The 20,134-nt window shown below is 47.3% G+C and overlaps 2 protein-coding genes and 1 pseudogene across 3 annotated transcripts; 2 read left to right on the forward strand and 1 right to left on the reverse strand.

Moving 5' to 3' along the window:
- Positions 1-4,433: 4,433 nt before the first annotated feature.
- On the forward strand, positions 4,434-12,688 carry LOC136520929 (uncharacterized). Of its 2 annotated transcripts, XM_066514615.1 has the most exons (6): positions 4,434-4,793; positions 4,910-5,210; positions 5,736-5,894; positions 11,224-11,519; positions 12,047-12,175; positions 12,283-12,688. In XM_066514615.1, the coding sequence occupies exons 1-6, from the start codon at positions 4,593-4,595 to the stop codon at positions 12,289-12,291; spliced, it is 1,095 nt and encodes a 364-aa protein (XP_066370712.1). In that variant the 5' UTR covers positions 4,434-4,592; the 3' UTR covers positions 12,292-12,688. The 2 variants fall into 2 exon arrangements, with proteins under 2 accessions (XP_066370712.1, XP_066370711.1); XM_066514614.1 differs by having other exon boundaries at positions 12,047-12,688.
- A 52-nt stretch (positions 12,689-12,740) lies between these two features.
- On the reverse strand, positions 12,741-13,563 carry LOC136524660 (ras-related protein RABA4c-like; annotated as a pseudogene).
- A 4,604-nt stretch (positions 13,564-18,167) lies between these two features.
- On the forward strand, positions 18,168-19,539 carry LOC136521887 (uncharacterized). The gene is made up of 2 exons (XM_066515657.1): positions 18,168-18,741; positions 18,900-19,539. Exons 1-2 carry the CDS (start codon positions 18,530-18,532, stop codon positions 19,123-19,125), a joined length of 438 nt encoding a protein of 145 aa, XP_066371754.1. The 5' UTR covers positions 18,168-18,529; the 3' UTR covers positions 19,126-19,539.
- Positions 19,540-20,134: the final 595 nt, after the last annotated feature.

Below are 20,134 nucleotides of genomic sequence, written 5' to 3' on the forward strand. Positions count from 1 at the left end.
GCAGCTACGTCGTTTTTACCCTTAGTATATGCATGTACCCATGAAAACTAATAACGGTGTTTCTAAAATACAAAAATGCTTTCTTTTTTGCTATCTCGTCCTCGATCCTTAGTGACACCTGACCCTAGCAATGGCACAAGGATGGGCCTCACTTAGGGGCTGATAAGAGCATACCTATTTAGAAACAATCGTTGTACCCGACTCCTCATGATAAGATCTAAAAGTGAGAGATGTGAAAACAAACACTAAGTAAAGTTGATCGGACTGCAAGGAACCTATGCCCCAGCGGCTACGGCGCTCTTGCTCACCAGCGTGATCATGGTTCTTTTGCTCGTGCCTTAAGCTTCATAGCCTTAACAACGAAAAAGGGTTGGAATGCAATAACCTTTTTATAACACAAAAGAACTAAAACTTGTTCATTTATTACAAGACCACCACTTCGTTTATCTAACTAACTAATTTTTTGGGGGGGGATGATCTCTTCCCCTATCTTGGTAGATAAGTCCTGTGCCAGAGGGGGCACCTCCTTCTTGATGTCTGCTGTGCTGCGTCACATCGCCCCCACCGAAGATCATGCGCACGCTACCTCTGGCCGTTCCCTCGAAGGATGTGCTAGATGATAGTTCACCCAATAGATGCGTCAAGAACCGTCGCAGGTAAGGAAGGGATACGGGGCTGAAAATGCTCCCATAGCCCATTACAACCCATGAGTTCGAAGGTTGGCCCACCGACGGATTCACAACCACTCTAGGGCACCTTTAGAGCGAGGGGTGGAAAAGGATAGGCCTGCTAATGGCCAATACCCAAGCGCATGAGCGCTACAGGCATCCCGACCCATGTTCAAGTCTAGGGCTACATGCTATCCATGGTTTTTCCTTGAAGAAAGGTAGCGAGCCCTTGGGACCAGACGAACGGATCCAAGAACTATATGTACTGGCCGTTAGGAATCTAGAGTCGGTCCCCAACTGATCCATGCCAGACCCCCGTGAATGGGACACCGGGGCCCCACTCAAACTAGCCCGTTAACAGCTAACCGAGCACTATGGTTCGTCCACCGAGGAAAACATGGCACGGCTCAACCCCTTCATTTTGTCGAAAAAACGTTTGAGAGAGAACGATTGCAAGACGAGGCGACCCCTTGATCGGACCCCCACAATGCATGGGGGCTCAAGGCGAATTGGACTCATGAAGAGACCGAATACGCGGTCGTGTGACAATGGTGGATCGATCGGGTCCTAAGAGGGGCCAAAATTAAGGAAATCCTCTTCGGTCCCCAAAGAAATCCCACAACTACATGCCCTCAAAAGAAGTTCGGTCGCAATAGAAAGGGATCGTAACCCACCAAGGCATCCCATGAGTAGTAGAAGATTGAAGCCCTCAAAGTTGCTCCGTCCAAAAAAGCCTATAAAAGAGTATTCTACTCCTCCATAGGCTCGAGGGCTACTGCCGGGTATCAGTATTAGGGATACCCAAAGAAGAGATCTGAGGACCACAGACGACAACTCGCCTAGATAATCAAGGATGTATTTCAGTCTCGACTGACCCTGAAGGGATAGTTTTCGCCTCACGAGACCCCTCGGGCATGAGCCCCGTGTCGCCTGACCCATCGGGTGAAGGCTCCATCTCGCCCGACCCCTCGGGCACGGGTTCTGCCTCACCCCACGGGGGTCGTACCACCCCAACCACTACGGGTCTAAGCGTGTAGACCTGGGTCAAGCCTCTAGCACCAGAAGGGGCGTGGGCATGCCTTGACGTGACCCATGGCCGTGACATGCCATGCCCGGGGGTTTGCATCGCCAACAGTGACGGGTGCGTGGGCGCTGTGCTGCCTAATCCCCGTATGATCGCTGATAGGCACATCGGTTCACCACGCCATCTGCCAAGATGGGATGGGACACCACAACCAGCTAATGACATTGAGGCATAGCAGCAGTGGTGAACAGGAGCCTGACGTGGTGCCACCCCTATCACCATCTAAAGCGTCGGTGGGACCTGCATGAAGGACAAGAAGGACGCGTCGGTCCTAGAGGGCTTCTTCTCCCCAATTTTCTCCCTCTTTTCTCTCTCTCTTCTCTGTTTCTGATGTAACCTGCATCTTCCCCTTCTTCAATAAAAGGGGGAACACAATGCAACACAACAAAGGGACATAGGCACGAGCACACAGCTAAGCAGCTAAATAAACTCTCAGCACTTTTTAATCCTTCCACCAGAGACCTGGGATCCGCTCCCTCTCTTGCCCATCTGTAACCCCTACTACAGACAGTGCTGGTAACACGAGCAGCAACAGACTTGACGTAGGGATATTCTGCCTGAACCTGTATAATCTTTGTGTCCTTCGAGCACACTATTTGGGCTAGACGCGCAAACTAGAAATTTACTAGCCGGTGATCCCAAACACCAACAGGAAGACTCGCCCCTGCCTCTTGCACAACAGCACCGCGTCGCCTGTGCCTCCTCCACACACCGTTGGTGATGGCCTACGCCTCCTCCACGCGTTGGTGACCATGGCTTGGCCCTGCCCGGTCTCATGGACACCAACGCCGGCGGTCTGCACTTACAACATGAAACACTTGAATGTAACATACGTTTAAAACAGATGAAACCTTTGGGACATACGTTTGCAACATGTGTGTGAAACATATGCAACATCCAGATAAAACAATTGCAACATAAAAAATATTTACTGCAACATAAGACTGAAACAGCTGAAATATTTAGAATATACTGTTACAACATATGTAACATCTGGATTAAAAATGATTGCAACATATATCTGAAACAGATGGAACATTTTGAACAAACACTTGCAACATGCTTTTGAAACACTTGCAACATATGCAACACGTGCAACATCCTCCGATCTACTTGTGCAACATCCATAACAAACAGCTGCAACATACCTTTGAAATGACTAAAACACTTGAAACATGCATTTGCATCATAGGGGAGGGGAAACCTGGGCCGGTCGATTCTAGCCATCGGGGTCGGAGCCGGTGGCGAACGGCGGCGCACGAGCACCACTACCACTAATGCCACCAGTACCGGGCTTGGCTCGGCGACGACGGTGGGGATAGAGGGCGAGGAGCGCCATGGCCGCCCGAGGGTGGGGGGAGCTCAGTCACCGAGGTGAGAGAGGGCGCCACCGGGGGAGGTGAGGGCGCCGCGCCGAGGGTGGAGGGGAGCTGCCCACTCCCCTGCAACACCGCCGCGCCACCTCCACAGATCTCGCCGGAGGAGAGTGGATCTCGCTCCTGCTCCAAGGATCTCGCCGGGGTGGGGGAGAGGGCCGCTGGATCTTCGAGCGTTGGGGGCTCCCGGTAGGGGAGGACGTCGGGCGTTGGTGCGTGGCAGGGGATGCGGAAGAGGTAAGGGCGGGAGTGGAGTGAAGCGAGGCGGGCATGAGTTGATGTTACTTTTTAGGCGAACAACGCATGCGGCAGTGATTGGAGCAAAACGTCCCGTCTTCCGGACGTCTTAATGATAGCGTTACCGCTTAGTTTATCCAACTCCAAGCTTTATTGCAGGCCGAGCTGCCACTCAACACACGCTGCCACCCCCACGCTGGGGATGCGCGCGGTGCAATTTGGCTTATGGGCCGGACTGGACCGCGCACTGGCTCGGCTGAAACCGTGGATGGAAAATGTAAATGGGTTGGGTCGCATGCTGGGCGGTGTCCGGGACTCCAACGTGTTGGGCAGCATTCTGCAGCACGATTTGGTGTCTTGCTGTGTTGCCCAGCCATTAAAAATCTTCTCTTGCTCTCAAAAAATAAAAATAAAATAAAATAAAAATCAAACATCTTCTCCCCAACAACGATCAAACATATTATGATATTATTATCTCTACCAGTAAAAGGTTAATTTCTGAGGCATGGTTCACTTCCAGAAAATACGAGCTTTTGTTTTGTCCTATTATGACAGTACGTATTGCCCTAAACGTATATATTTAGATCTCCCAATGATCATGAGATCTCTATATTACAGATAGAGGCTATACAGGATTGTAGACACAGGGGAAAAATATATACAAGTCCAAGGATTCTAGACACAAGGAACCCATTCACTCTCATTAGCCTATAATTAGTCTATTTTTATTGTTGTATTGTATAATTAATTGTCTCACAATAGGTTAAATTTAGTCTGGGAATCCAAATACCCTGTAATCAAAAAAATGAGCTGGTTTGTAATGCCTGATTTGGACTACTAGCAGCACGAGACAAAATTGTTTCTTTCTTTTTCCTTCCGAGACAAAACAATCGAAATCATCATGCACAAACAGAAAACATATTTCTTCAGTTCAGAAATTAAGAGTCCAGTAGCTCACCGCTCAGCAAAAATCACAGAAAGCAACAGATGTTGATGAGCAGAGAGTCCCAGCCCTATAATTAGCCGTTAATCTAATGCAGCAATCCTCTCCTCCTCTCGCCAGAAACATCCATCCATCCACCTCCGCCCCAAAAGTCTCTGGGAAAAGAAAAAAAAAAAAGAGAAAAAGGAAAAAGAAGGCAAGCAAAGGCAACCCGAGTTCCCAATGTTCCCTCCGGCATCCGCGGGACGGACGGGGGAGCAAAGCCTCAGCGGCGAGGGAGGGCGATGAGGTCGTCGGAGCAGTCGTCGCGGTTCGTGCAGGAGCTCGTGCTGTACGCCGCCAGCGCCGCGCTCAGCTGCCTCGTCCTCTTCGCGGGCCTCCGCCACCTCGGCCCCAACCGCGCCGCCTCCCAGAAGGCGCAGCAGCAGAAGAAGGAGATCGCCAAGCGCCTCGGCCGGACCCTCGTCTCCACCACGCCCTACGAGGTTCGTCCCTCCCTCCCCTCCTCCTCCTCCCCCCGCTCCGATCCACACCCGCCTCCCCCATCTAGGGTTCACCTCACTTCGCCTCAATCCTCCGTTGGCGTCTCCCTCACCGACAGGACGTGATTGCGTGCGACGTCATCAACCCCGACAGCATCGACGTCGAGTTCGACTCCATCGGCGGCCTCGACCAGGTCAAGCAGGCGCTCTACGAGCTCGTCATCCTGCCTCTGCGCCGCCCTGAGTTATTCGCCTTCGGCAAGCTCCTCAGCCCACAGAAGGGCGTCCTTCTCTATGGCCCGCCCGGGACAGGCAAGACCATGCTCGCCAAGGCCATCGCCAGGGAGTCCGGCGCCGTCTTCATCAATGTCAGGATCTCCAATCTCATGAGCAAGTGGTTCGGGGACGCGCAGAAGCTCGGTGAGCGATTACACTCTTGGTTGATCCTAGTCTTCATGCTGATTTAATGCTAGTCCTCCGGATATCCACCAAGTTTTGAATCCATACCTATTATAGTGGTCTTTTGCCATATTGTGCCTTTTCTTTTGTTTGTGTATGCCAAACACCGATGTTTATATGTTATTATTGCTGTGGCTATGTGGCAGCGGTGGCTCCGCTGCATTTTTTAGTCACATTGCTAATTGAGCTGCCTACAGATGCTTATTTGCTTTAGAAATGATGGCAATTGCATAGTCTTTTGTGTTGGGATGCTATAGGAATCCACAGATTTTGAATCCATACCATTTATAGTAGTTTCTTCTTCTTTTGTTTGTATGTGATGGACTGATGTTTATACGTTATTATTGACGGTGGCTGTATTGTATTGATTTGCATTGCTAATTTAACTGTCCACATATTTACTAATTTAGAATTGATGCCAATTGTATTGTTTTTTTTTGTGTGTGTATGCTATACACTGATGTTGGTATGTTATTTCTGTGGCAGTGGCTGCTGTATTTAGTCTCGCTCACAAGCTCCAGCCCGCTATTATCTTCATTGACGAGGTTGATAGTTTCTTGGGGCAGCGACGGACAACCGACCATGAAGCCATGACTAATATGAAGACAGAGTTCATGTCCCTCTGGGATGGCTTCACCACCGATCGTGAGTCCTCTTATACTTTGCCTGCTTCCATGAAAGTTGATGTTACAACATACATTTGTTGACAACGATGTGAACTTGTGAAACATTGCTTACGATGATGGTATAGTTGCAATAATTCTTTATGAGCATGCAAGCAGCATAACCCTACTACAAATAAGCACCCTGTATAGAACATTATTAGCATAATAAATCTTGATTGTCAACACCATCCATGTTTGTTTTTGTTTGCATCATTCCATTTGTTATCGATAAAATCTTCGTACTGCATATTATTGTGAATAATGCAATGGATTTTGCTGAATAATGCAATGGGGTTTTCCATTTTTCATGTTTTAAAATAAGATGCACTTTCCCTGTTTTTGTTAAATTAGACATTCCAGAGACTTAAGCAACAGATATAGATTTGTGCTTTGTGTGAATATAATAATTCCACAGCAGTCACCACTTTCATTTCGCTTCCATGATTGAAGCCTATAAATACAGACGTGTGCTTTAAGCCTTGTGGGAATAATAATCCCACACCGGCCATATGTTCCGTTGCTCTTAACAAACCTGTTTACACCACTGCTCTGGCTTAGTTTGTGTCTCTTATTTGCTCTATTTTAGCTAGTTTATAATGCCAACTATATTCATAGATGTGTAAATAGGTTTAGTAATATCATGACTTCTGTTGTATATCTGTATGGACTATGGAGATTCTTGCAGCCTTGACATTACTGGTTGCTGGTTGGTTACTGTGATGATTTTTCCCCTGGGGATTGGCCAGTGGTCTGATACAATGGTTACCATGGGTATTTTTATCTCCGGTTATCACATTTTCGTTTAGCTATATATCCCTTGGTCGTACTTACATTGATTGTCTTTATGCCTGGTCATGTGGGACAACACAAGGACAGTTGTGGTGGCCAGGGGGAGCCATGATACCTTGATGCACATCCTTGTGCACACATCTATTTTGTGTCTTGAATTTGAGAAGACGTTGCCACCCCCACCCCTATGAGAATAATCTGCTTTGGCACACATTATCTGTCCGTACTGTCTTGATGAGATTAGTGTTGTTAACTGACATCGAGATATCTGTACATACATGCTTGTGACTCTAACCACAATACTAGTGTGATAGTAGTACCATGTTTTCAGAAATTTTAATGCTGAAACAGTGTAAAATCCACAGAAAGCAAACTAATAGTTTAGTAACAACAAATGTTTTCAGTTTATATATCCATTGTTCCTTGTAAAACAAGACAATTTCCTCTTATTTTTTGTGTATTTATGTTTCACCTTTTTAGGAGAAATTAATTGTTGTAACGGCGAACTTGCCTAAGGCCTATCGCAGTAGCTTTTATGGCGTTCCTTCCCTTTCTAGCGGGACGACTGTTTCATGATGTGTGTGCGTTGTGTCATTGGTGTTGTACAGTTGAGTAATCTTCTTAAATGAAATGAAATACAGCACTCCTGCATGTTCGATAGAAAAGAAAGGTCCCCCTCCCTATGCAAATTGTTAAAATCAATGTAGGGCAGACTTTTTTCATGAAAATATTTGCAGCTTCAACAAAACTCCGCCTATGGTGGGGCGTCTTTGGTGTCCCAGCATAGCAGGTCCCAAGCCCTGGTAAAGGAGGAGGGTTGTGTTAGGCGTGGCGAGCCAATGTAAAAACTTAGCCACTTAAATGGAGATAAAACCCGAAAGAAAATCGTTGGGGCGTAACCCTCTTAGCGACGCGCCATATCGGAACCCGGGTATGGTGTTAAATGGGCAAGGGCCGGGTCGTCACCCCCGTGACGCGCCGTGTCGTGATCTGGGCATGGTGTCAAGTAACCAAAGATCGGGTCGTCGCTTCCTTAGTGGCGCGCTACATCGGCGCCCGGGTGTAGTGAAAAATGAGCAAGGGTCTTCGCATCAGAGTCGACGGGTGCGAAGGGTAAGGAAGCTAGTCGAACCAACTAGGATCCGTTTAGGTAGTTGGAATGTAGGGTCACTTACAGGTAAGTTAAGAGAATTAGTTGATACCGCGACTAGGAGGCGTGTAAATATATTATGCGTTCAAGAGACTAAATGGAAGGGTCAGAAGGCGAAGGAGGTGGACAATACAGGTTTCAAGCTTTGGTACACAGAGACAGTCGCGAATAGAAATGGAGTAGGAGTTTTGATTGATAAGAGCCTCAAGAATGGTGTGGTGGGAGTGAGAAGGCAAGGAGATAGGATTATCTTAGTCAAGCTTGTCGTTGGTGATATGGTCTTGAACGTAATTAGTGCGTATGCCCCCCAAGTAGGCCTCGACGAGAGTGCTAAGAGACAGTTCTGGGAAGACTTAGATGGCCTGGTTAGAGCTATACCTAGTAGTGAGAAGCTTTTTATAGGAGGAGATCTTAATGGGCATGTAGGTACTACAAGCGCAGGTTTCGAGGTAGTTCATGGAGGTTTTGGGTATGGTAGTAGGAATCAGGAGGGGGAGGAAGTTCTGGACTTCGCGGTAGCTTTTGACCTGATGATAGCCAACACTTTCTTTAGAAAGAGAGAATCTCATCTAGTGACCTTCAGTAGCGGACAACACTGTAGCCAGATTGACTTTGTCCTCGCAAGAAGAAAGGACAAACGAGCATGCTTGGATTGCAAGGTGATACCAGGGGAGTGTGTTGTTTCTCAACATAAGCTTTTGGTGGCAGATTTTCGTTTTCAGGTGCGTGCCCGTAGGGATAAACAAGCTAAGATTGAAAGAACAAAGTGGTGGAAACTGAAAGGGGAGACGTCAGAGGTATTTAGGGAAAGGGTTATCAAAGAGGGCTCTTGGAAGGAAGAAGACGACATAAACAATATGTGGGACAAGATGGCAACCAACATTCGAAAGGTAGTCTCAGAGGTGTGTGGAGTAACCAAAGGAAGGGGATGCGAGGCTAAAGATACTTGGTGGTGGAACGAGGAAGTTCAAAGGGCTATTAAGGAGAAGAAAGAATGCTATAGACGCTTGTATCATGACAGGAGTGTGGACAACATAGAGAAGTATAAGGTGGCAAAGAAGACTGCAAAGCGAGCTGTAAGTGTGGCAAAGGGTAGAGCGTACGAGGATCTTTACCAACATTTGAGTACGAAGGAAGGAGAGAAGGACATTTATAGGATGGCTAGGGTTCGTGAGAGAAAGACACGGGACTTCAACCAAGTTAAGTGCATTAAGGATGAAAGGGAGCATCTCTTGGTAAAGGAGGATGAGATTCGACATCGATGGCAAGAGTATTTTGACAAATTGTTCAATGGTGAGAATATGGACACAACCTTTCAGTTGGATGACTCTTTTGATGACACCAATAGGCGCTTTGTGCGGAGAATCCAAGAAGCTGAGGTCAGAGAGGCGTTGAAAAGGATGAAAGGAGGTAAGGCGATGGGACCGGATGGTATCCCAATCGAGGTGTGGAGATGCCTCGGGGACATAGCTGTAGTATGGTTAACCAAGCTGTTCAACCATATTTTTCGATCGAACAAGATGCCTGATGAGTGGAGGAGAAGTATATTGGTACCGATCTACAAGAATAAAGGGGATATTCAAAGTTGTACAAATTACCGGGGAATTAAGTTGATGAGCCATACTATGAAGCTATGGGAGAGAGTTATCGAGCATCGCTTGAGAGCAATAACGCGGGTATCTATGAACCAATTTGGTTTCATGCCCGGAAGGTCAACCATGGAAGCCATTTTCTTAATAAGACAAGTTATGGAGCGGTATAGGGAGAAGAAGAAGGACCTACACATGGTTTTTATTGACTTGGAGAAGGCTTATGATAAAATACCAAGGAATGTTATGTGGTGGGCTTTGGACAAACATAAAGTCCCAACGAAGTACGTCGGGCTCATTAAGGACATGTACAGCAATGTTGTGACTAGAGTTCGAACAAGTGATGGAGACACGGATGACTTCCCGATTAGGATAGGACTACATCAAGGGTCAGCTTTGAGCCCTTATTTGTTTGCTTTAGTGATGGATGAGGTCACAAGGGACATACAAGGGGACATCCCTTGGTGTATGCTTTTCGCGGACGATGTAGTGCTAGTTGATGAAAGCCGGACAGGAGTGAATCAGAAACTGGAGTTATGGCGGGAGACTTTGGAGTCCAAAGGTTTTAGACTTAGTAGAACTAAAACTGAGTACATGAGATGTGACTTCGGCACTACTACTCGGGAGGAGGAAGATGTTAGTTTGGAAGGTCAAGTAGTGCCTAGGAAGGATACCTTTCGATATTTAGGATCAATGCTACAGAGGGACGGGGATATTGATGAAGATGTTAGCCATAGAATCAAAGCAGGGTGGATGAAGTGGCGGCAAGCGTCTGGTGTCCTATATGACAAAAGGGTACCACAGAAGCTAAAAGGCAAATTTTATAGGACGGCGATTAGACCTGCTATGTTGTATGGTGCAGAATGTTGGCCTACGAAAAGACGACATATTCAACAGCTAAGTGTCGCGGAAATGCGTATGTTGCGTTGGATTTGCGGTCATACAAGAAGGGATCGAGTTCGGAACGATGATATACGTGAGAGATTAGGGGTAGCGCCAATTGAAGAAAAGCTTGTCCAACACCGGTTGAGATGGTTTGGACATGTGCAACGGAGACCTCCAGATGCACCGGTGCGTAGTGGAATCCTAAGTCAGGATAGTAACGTGAAGAGAGGCAGAGGAAGACCGAAGTTGACTTGGGTAGAGGCAATAAAAGGAGACTTGAAAGGATGGAATATACCCAAAGACTTAGCCTTAGATAGGAGTGCTTGGAAGACAGCTATTCACGTGCCTGAACCTTGATTGCTTCTGTTGGGTTTCAACTCTAGCCTACCCCAACTTGTTTGGGACTTAAAGGCTTTGTTGTTGTTGTTGTTGTATTTGCAGCTTCAACAAACCATGGAAACCAACGGAAAAGTTGTTGCCATGGCATGGGCCCTATTTCTTTCTGCCTTTGCCCTGTTAAAAGTAACTAATTCTAGACATGTGTTCTTTCTCCACTGGATCCATACTAATATGTGTAGGGTAACACGTAGCTTTGTACACTGTTGATCAATAACCAAATGAGTCCCTAATCCAGCATGATTCCCCAGTACTTCAGCAAAAAACAAATGAGTTGGTCAAGTGGATATAGGGATTGCTTAACAAATGTTTTTCATCTGCATGAAGTTATGTGTCTAAGGTGGACATAAGAAGTCAATACAAATATATACTTATTTGATTGATATCTTACTGGTCATCACATGAGATTTTTCTTGGTGGTATATCTTTCTGAATGGTTGTTATTTTGAAATGTGGATATGCAAATTATTTACTTAATGATAACTTGTATGTCTTTTCAGAGAATGCTCGTGTAATGGTCCTGGCTGCTACAAACAGGCCATCTGAGCTAGATGAGGCCATCCTGAGGCGCTTTACTCAGATATTTGAAATTGGAATTCCTGTTCAGAGTGAAAGGAGCAAGATACTTCAGGTTGTGTTGAAGGGAGAAAATGTCGAGCCTAATATTGATTATGATCACATTGCAAGATTGTGCGAGGGCTTTACTGGATCAGACATACTAGAACTGTGCAAGCAGGCAGCTTTCTACCCTATTAGGGAGCTGTTGGACAGTGAGAAAAACAGGAGGAAATTAGATGTGAGTATTCTTACTTCTGTTTCCACTTAATCTGGAGCTATGTAGGATTGCATGCTGTATTCTAAAAATTCATTTCAACTCATAGCTATACTAGAATACTTGGATACACCACATACCACCACCCCTGCCCCACCCCAAGTTGTGGGGCTGCCAGACAGGGCTAAAAAAGGGGCCTTGTTGAGATATACTGTTTTCAGCATGTGTTTGTGGGTTGTCCCTTTTCTTGACCTTTAAGAAAATACCTGGTTGAGGCTTAGTGCTAAACTAGATTACACATTCATTTCTGATAACTCAGTGCTATTTGCTATAATCTGTTAACATGATGATGTTGATTGTTACCTTGGAATATGTTGATTGTATTAGGTTGGATTCATGGATAAAATTCAGATAGAATTGTTATTTGGACTTTAGGTTATCTGTCTGTAGTTGGAAGTCATGATGTTTATATTTGGATGCTAGTGAAGAAGTAAAGTTTGATTACTAGTCTCACACTGGTTTTGGTTCTTCTCTTTCTACTGCTATTTCAGAAGCCTAGACCCTTGAGACAATCAGACTTGGAGAGAGCCCTATCAACGTCTAGAAAGGGCAAGAAGGCTGCAAGTTCAGGACTGCAGTCACCCTTGTGGGTTCGGCCGACAGATTCAGAAGACGATCAGGTACAGAACGCGATCTTTGAGATATCTAAGCTGATGTCTCGAATAGTTCAGAGCAGTCAGTCAGAACCGCAAGAGCCTTGTTCACCTTAATCTAATCCTTTTGCTAGATCTCGTGAAAATCTACAGTGGAGTAAACGCAGGCATTACGTGGATACCGTTAGGTTTTCTTATGCAGCTTGCAGAGGTTCAGCATAAGTATCATTTCTTTTTGCGTGGCGAGGCTGCACCTGGTTTTTTGAAGCTAACTGCAGCTGTCAAAGTGGCAAGTGTGCCCTGGTGTCTAAGTTGATAATACAAAATTCATGTCCCTGTGGGCTGCAAACTCAGAACTCCATAGTTGTCTGGGGAATTGGTCTTGATTGCCTCGTATTTTGTCTTCAGTTTAACTACTCTAGGGTAGCGAATTACAGCATAATGCAGAAAGGGGCCCTTCCGTCTCATCACATTCCCAAACTTGCTTCGATTTGTTTGGTCTGATTATTATTTACATAATACATGTATAACATTCCTTTTTATCTTTTATCTCTGTTAAGAAAATTTCTTTTGGAGCATAAACTATCTGAACTTAGTCGACACGAGGAACGCTGGTGGAAACAGACTGTTCTGCGAAATATATATTTCCAAATTGAATTTTCATGAGCTGTTGTATGTATACGCAATTATGCATGCACCACCAGGAGCAGCTGCTTGCTCTACGCAAGGCGCTCGTCTCCATGATGGATATCTCATCAGCGAGCGACAGCTTGGTGCCCTTGAGAGCCAGCACGGCGGCGGCTGCGCCGGTGGCCTCGTCTGGTGCCGCCTCCAGCTTCTTCTTGGACACGTTGGCGTGGATCTCCTGGAGTAGAGTGAGGAAGGCGCGCTCGACGTTGTCCCCGCTGAGCGCGGACGCCTCGGAGAAGAAGAACCCCTGCTCCTCAGCGAAGGCGGCCGCTTCGTCTGCAGCCACCAGGCGGCGCCGGCCAGGTCGGCCTTGTTGCCGACGAGCATGACGACGATGGACTTGTCGGCGTGGGCGCGGAGCTCGGCGACCCAGCGCGCGGCGTGGTCGAAGGTGCGACGGCTGGTGACGTCGTAGACGAGCATGGCGCCGAGCGCGCCGAGGTAGTAGGCGCTGGTGACCGCCCGGTAGCGCTCCTGGCCGGCGGTGTCCCAGATCTGGGCCTTGACGCGGTGGCGGGCGATGTCGACGGTGCGCGTCTGGAACTCGATGCCGATGGTGGACTTGGAGTCGAGGAAGAACTCGTCGCGGGTGAAGCGCCCCAGCAGCTGCGTCTTCCCCACCGCCGAGTCGCCGATCACCACGATCTTGAACACGTAGTCCTCCTCCATCTTCACTCCGTTACACACTACCACCATCCTGCCTGCAGCTGCAGCTAATGACTTCGTTCTCCGGCCGTCTCGCTCTTACCTTGTATAGATTAGATATATATATATATGCTTATATATGTCATCTGTGTGTCTGCGTATATAAATATATATATGCTGGTGATGACATTGGCATGCATAGAGAGGAGAGTGGTTGAGAGGGAGACGAGGAGAGGTTGCTCTCGCTCTTGCTATTGGAGGTGCTCATCAGCATCTTTCATAACGGAGACTGCTGCTAGGGTGCTAGCTGGAAGAGATTAAAGCAAGAGCAGTACATGTATATGGGCATATGGCACTTTTCTCTTTCGGCTTCGATTCATTGTAGGGAAAAAAAAACTGTACCTAGGATATGAATATAGGCGCATGAATGCTTCTTTTCCAAGATTTTATTTTCGATGCGTTGGTATTTTTACCAGCGTTCGTTAAGTTTGTTTGGACAAAGAACCCTCTCCATTGGATCTGATCATCATACGTGTCTACCACTCCATATGCTGCATCCACTTGGGTTTTGCTACCAATAAAATAAATGCCGGTGGAAGTACGTCTGGAAAATAATACGAATCAAGATACATGCAAGTTATCGTACGTAACAGGATAATATCTCTCACTAGACTCTAGTCATATTCAAACGCAAGCATATATCAGACGAGAAGCAGCCAATGCAAGCAGCGATATGCAGATATCATGTCTTACGCAACTCTTGACCTAATCATATACTTATATGACAATTAGCGGTTAGGTTTGCAAATGGACCTGAAGAATAAATTGAAGCAGAAATCGACTTTGATGCGCAATCCTCAACTGCTACTCTTATATTAAGACATTATGAATAAGTAGCAGTGTGATTGCGTCTCCCCCTCTTAGCAATCTTGGTTCCTTGGTTTCCAGTTGCTGTCCTGCCCTGCTTAAAACGACTCATCATCGGCAAGATATAGGTCGTTACAGGATCCAGTATCTTTGTTGGTTGCAGGCAGTTGATCTTACCTCATTTAGAAACTCCGGTGCGTGATCATCAAACTGCTTGAAAATAAAGCGTGGTGGTTCAGGGAATCAGGGAGTGGTTTGTAGCCAAGCAAACCGACCAATTACTAAAAGCTTCAGCAGTTGCTGCTGATGCCAGCTACTGCTGCTGAACAAGAACAATGTGACGATGTTCAGATGTGTTGACAGGTTAGAAGAAATGCTAGTTTTAATTAGAGTAAAGTGCACCAGCGGTCCCTAAACTTATACCGTTGTGTCATCCCAGTCCCTAAACTCGCAAATCGACCGTTTAGATCCTCAAACTTGTTCATCTGTGTCATCTCGGTCCCTAAACTTATTCGGATGTGTCATCCCGGTTCCTAAACTTGCAAATCGACCATTTAGGTCCTCAAACTTGTTCAGTTGTGTCATCCTGGTCCCTAAACTTGGGTTTGAGTCTCAACTGGGTCAAAACAGGGTGATCTAAAAACTTTATATCAAAAAATAATTTATAATTTTTTTATATGAACTCGAATAAAGATAAACTTTATATCAAAATTGAAGCCCTCGACGCGATCTACGACTTTGTAGTTGAAAAGTTTTTGAATTAAAACTGTTTAGGGTCCCAAAATATTATTGCATGTTTATAGATTTTAAAATTTGAAATTTAAAATAAATTTTGGGACACTAAATGACTTCAAACAAAAAAAACTTTTTAACTACAAAATTGTAGATCGTATTGAGAACTATAACTTTAATATATACCATATCAATATCCAAAGTTGTGATGGTGGGGCGCCGGGAGCGGGAGCACGCCGTGGGCGTGGTGGTGCAGGGAGAGGGACACAGCGCCGTCCATTGTGCTGTGCTGGGGGAGACGAGGAGGACAGCCACAGGGTTAGGCGCCGTTCGGCTGGGAAGAAAACCAGCCGAAATTCATTGTTCATGGCTGGTTTTCACTGTTCATGCTATCATAAATTTCTTCAAATTTATTTAAATTGCTCCAAATTTCTCCCAGCGAACGTGGCCTTATTCTGCTTTGGGGTGGCGGCTCCACGCCACGGCACGCCACAGGCTGTGGGTCCCGACGAGGGCACGGCCGCACGGGCGCGGGAGGGGAGGATGGGGACGACGTGGTGGAAGAGGTGGACACGCACACGCCGGTGCAGCGGGCGGGCAGACTCGACTGGACTGGACCGGGGACGTGGACGGCTCTGATGGGCGCCGCCTCCTCCTCAGCGGTGGGCCGCGGCAGGCTGGAACGGAATGCCGTGGGCTGGCTGGGCCTTCCTCCTTCCAGAGATACCGACCGAGACCAGGGACGAAACCCGAGAGGATAGCCCACCGGAACCGCGGAACGTCCTCCACGGTTTGGTTTGGCTTTTGCCGCTTTGGTAGCTCAATCATGGGATCTGCGCCTGTGCTGTGCCCATGCCGTCCTGCCGCCGACCGCTGACCGCCGACCGCCGACATGGTAAAGGTACACGAAGCATGCAGATCCAGTCAGACTGCTTAACAGTTTGTACGAGCACTGCATGCACTTTATTTATTTATTTTTCAAAATCTAGACGTCGAAGGATTTTCTTAGGCCTACTTTGACTGTACTTATATCCACTCATCTATTTGTGTTGAGATGAATTATGATAATAATTAGTTGAATTTTCTCTAATTTATCCTAATAATTGAGGTAGCTATGAGTGTAACCAAATAAGACCTTAAGGTGCTCCGCACTCATAGCACTCGGAGAGTGGTGTGTTCCTTTATTTTTGCCACAACACAGAGACATTGAACACATATCGTTTACTTAGATAATAAATATATTTAGACATTAGGATCAACTTGTCACTCTTCATGTAGGTAGCTTAGGACATGTAACTCCTCTGCTCCATCTTTTCCAGCTCTGCTTTCAACTTTGCTAATGAAACAGAGGTAGATCTATAAACTCTGCTCTAGAAAAAAAGGTAGAGTTGAGGGTCGACTCTAGTCTTTTTTGTAGAGCACGGAGCACCTGGAGGAATACTTCAAAAACTCTATGTGTTTTTAAGCTACTTTATGATAGAGTCGGTAAAGCAGAGCTGGTTTTAGTTAAGTAGAGATGTCCTAAATAGACGTTAGATTAGTTGCAAAAAGTTCCATAGCATACATGAATTGGTGAAGTGTTCAAATATAGACCAAACGTATGCGATTTTTTTCGCGAACAGGTCGTAACCTATTCTCATTAAGACGACTGGAGTTTCAAAGTTACATGACATCGACAAGTTTCGGTTGTCCCACGATCGCTAGCAAGACGCTAACGTTCAAGACCAACCAAGAACGCCGGCAAGCTAGAGCTAGTGCCTAGCAACTACAACACATACAAAGGACTATACGGCACTAGAAATTATGACTGTGGGTACAACAAGGCAAAGCGCTAGAATCTCTTGGCCTATTCAACGGCTGTCACCGGAACCCGCTAGATTCAAGGTATCAAATTCGTCCTTGGCCTCTTGCTCGTTGAAGCCACACCTTTTCGGCGGCGTCAAACAGCTACCACATGCCGAATGGTTTGATATCATCACTAGATCTGGCGGGAGGAGCGGCGAAGGAGGTACCGCGACAAGGCGTGGAGGAGCGGAGGCAGAGCATGGTTGAGAGGTGGCGGGGAGTAGTGGAGGAGGAGGCGGCCTCGACCCTATGGCACCTGGCATGGGAGGAGCTATTGGCGCACAAGACAGGGTGTGCCGGTGGAGAAAGGATGGCCGATGTCGACCCCATTGACCGTGAGCTTCTCGCCCTCCTCCGGCGGTGATGCGTGGTGGAGTGGAGGGGCGCGGCGGAGTAGGGAGGCACCGCGACAGGTGTGGGTTAGGGATCTATATATCGGGTGGTGCGATGCAAACGATGGAAGAAGGGAAGTTGGGCTATAATTTTTTAACTGTCATTGTATGGAAATAGAGGTAGTCCTATATGTTTGAGGTGCCCTAAGAGATTGTAACGCGTCTAAACGCGCTGCATGCCACCAATGTTTGGCCCTAGAACGACAAACTTTGATAGACTTTGTTCTTATTCTTGTATATTGGAGAGAGTATGTACTAATAATTATAAAAATATGTTAATCAATAAACAATGATTATTTGTCTGATCCCGTTTTCCTTTCGAAATGATAGATGGATCTATCGTTTATTAATAATTCAGGCGTGTGTCAACTTGCCGTTGCCGCTCTGCAGAGACCGCAGGTTAGTTTGTGCTTGTTTAGTTTCCAAAAAGTTTTCCAAAAAGTGCTATAGTAGCCATCATATCGAATCTTGCGATACGTGTATGGAGCATTAAATGTAGACGAAAAAAAAACTAATTGCACAGTTTAGTTGGAAATTACGAGAAGAACATTTTGAGCCTAATTAGTCCATAATTGAACACTAATTGCCTAATAAAAATGAAAGTGCTACAGTAACCAAATTCCCAAAATTCGCGAACTAAACACAGCCCTATACGACATATTAATCCCCCCTAGGCAAAGGCAGCCATGCGCCGCCAACAGGTTCCATGACACTGCCCATGCCCTCCTGCCCTACCACCCATGGTTTTGCTTGCGAGAGTTGCAACGACACACACGCGCCTCCGGACCGGACCCCAAGCATGGCAGGCAGGCAGCGCGCGTGCGGACAAGCCGCACACGCACGCACGCACATATCTATAAGTATATAGCCTCCTCCTGGGATAGCTCCGTCTACCGAACCAACGAGAAGAAGAGGTAGAGAGGAAGAAGAACACGCCTTCTTGTTGGGCGCCATCATCGCCGCCATACTACCTAGTAGGCTAGGGGCCAGCATCAGCATCGTCTTCTCTATTCTCTTATCTTCTCTGAGAGCCAGACAACTGCAAGCAAAGGCATGGAGATGGCAGCGTAGCAAGCAGCTTCTTTCTCTTGGAAGTGCGTGCAAGGCGAGTAGCGTGGGAGGGGACTACCATGCTATAGCTGCCTTGGTAGCTAGAGAGTGAGTGTGTGTGAGAGAGAGAGAGGCTTGTCGTTGGTGTCCACGCGCGCACATGCAAGAGACCAAGGTCACGGCGGCGGAGGCGATGGAGGACGACGACGAGGAGGAGGGGTACGTGAAGGTGGGGACGAGGTTCTACCGGGTGACGATGAGGCCGAGCGGCGCCGGCGGCGCCGTAGCGCATCGTCGTCGCCTCCACTACCTCGAGTCCTGCTACCTCTGCAAGGAGAGCATCGCCTGCGACCGCGACGTCTTCATGTACAAGTACGTGCGTGCCAGCCATCGCGCCATCGATCGGTCGCCTCTTTAATTTCTTCCTCCCAGCTCCTCCTTCCTTGGTCCGTTCGTTGCATCATCCGGTGTCTTGGTTATGGCGCGCCCTGCTGACTGACTCGTCTGCGGCGTGCCCGCGCGCGACGCAGGGGGGACGCGGCGTTCTGCAGCGAGGACTGCAGGGACGAGCAGATGGACATGGACGAGGCGCTCCACGCGGCGGCGCGGCGCCACCGCCTCCTGCAGCGCGCGCCCGCGTCCTCCTCGCAGGCGGTAGCTGAGGCGGCGGCGTCGACCAGGCCTCCGCCAGTGATGCTCCGCCGCCCCACCATCGCCAACCTCGCCGCACGCAACCCGCCCGTGGCCGCCAGCTAGCTACCTACACCTAAGCCACAGGCGGCGGGCACTCGAGATTTCGGGCATCGACCTCGTGCAGCAGCGAGGACCCGGCAGTGCATGGCAGTTGCACCGATGATCAGGCCGTACGTGTGTGCGCGCGCGCGTCGTCGCGGGATCAGTAGGTGATTCTTTTCTGCCGCCATGGATGAGTTGCAGCAGGACCGCTGGCGGCGGCAGTGAGCTATAGCTAGCAAGCTACGACGGAGCACGCACGGACTGACGATGAACGGCATGCATCTGGACGCTACGTAGAAACGAATAACGAAGCTTTGTGATGACTTAGCTACGTACATGTACAAAATCAGTAGTAGTAAATTAAAAGATTAATTACTACCATGTGTTCTTGAGCTTTAATTTCTCGCTTCATTTCTTCTTCGTTTTACTGTTTATTTCATTTCTTGCACTTTTTCCTTCCCATGAGGTCGATCGATGTGACTTTTCAAATGGACGGATGAGAAATTCAGAACAATGCGAGTTAAGACCGTCTCCGATGGTTGTCCCATATGGGCATCCATATTTAAAATGGGTCTTGAATGGTACTGTATCAGCTTTCAACAAAGCACCTATATGTGAGACCCATTTTGGGTTACAACAAAGGCACAACCTAAATATGAGTATCCTCTTTCCTGGAGACTCATTTACAGAAAATGTTCTCTTTTGAATTATGTTGTTGGAGAAGACAAAAAAAATAGGTACGGAACGTACCTTTTACCTGTAGCGCTACCCAAATATGAAATGGGTCTTGTAACAAAGATATGGTTGAGGTGCCACGGCATGCACAGAGCACACAAACTTGTCTTCCATTAGGGCAGTTAATCCTAACCTTTTGTTAAACACCTATAATCTCACTTGCACTACCTGGCTATCTTTTTTTGTCAGGGCCTAGGCTGAAAGATGTCACACGCCTCATCTTTTCATCCTTCACTTCTTTTTTTGAAAACTCGTCCTTCACTTCTGTCTTCTGATTGATGACAATTCTTGCTTC

The sequence above is a fragment of the Miscanthus floridulus genome, chromosome 18, assembly GCF_019320115.1.
Source record: "Miscanthus floridulus cultivar M001 chromosome 18, ASM1932011v1, whole genome shotgun sequence".
NCBI classification, from domain to species: domain Eukaryota; kingdom Viridiplantae; phylum Streptophyta; class Magnoliopsida; order Poales; family Poaceae; genus Miscanthus; species Miscanthus floridulus.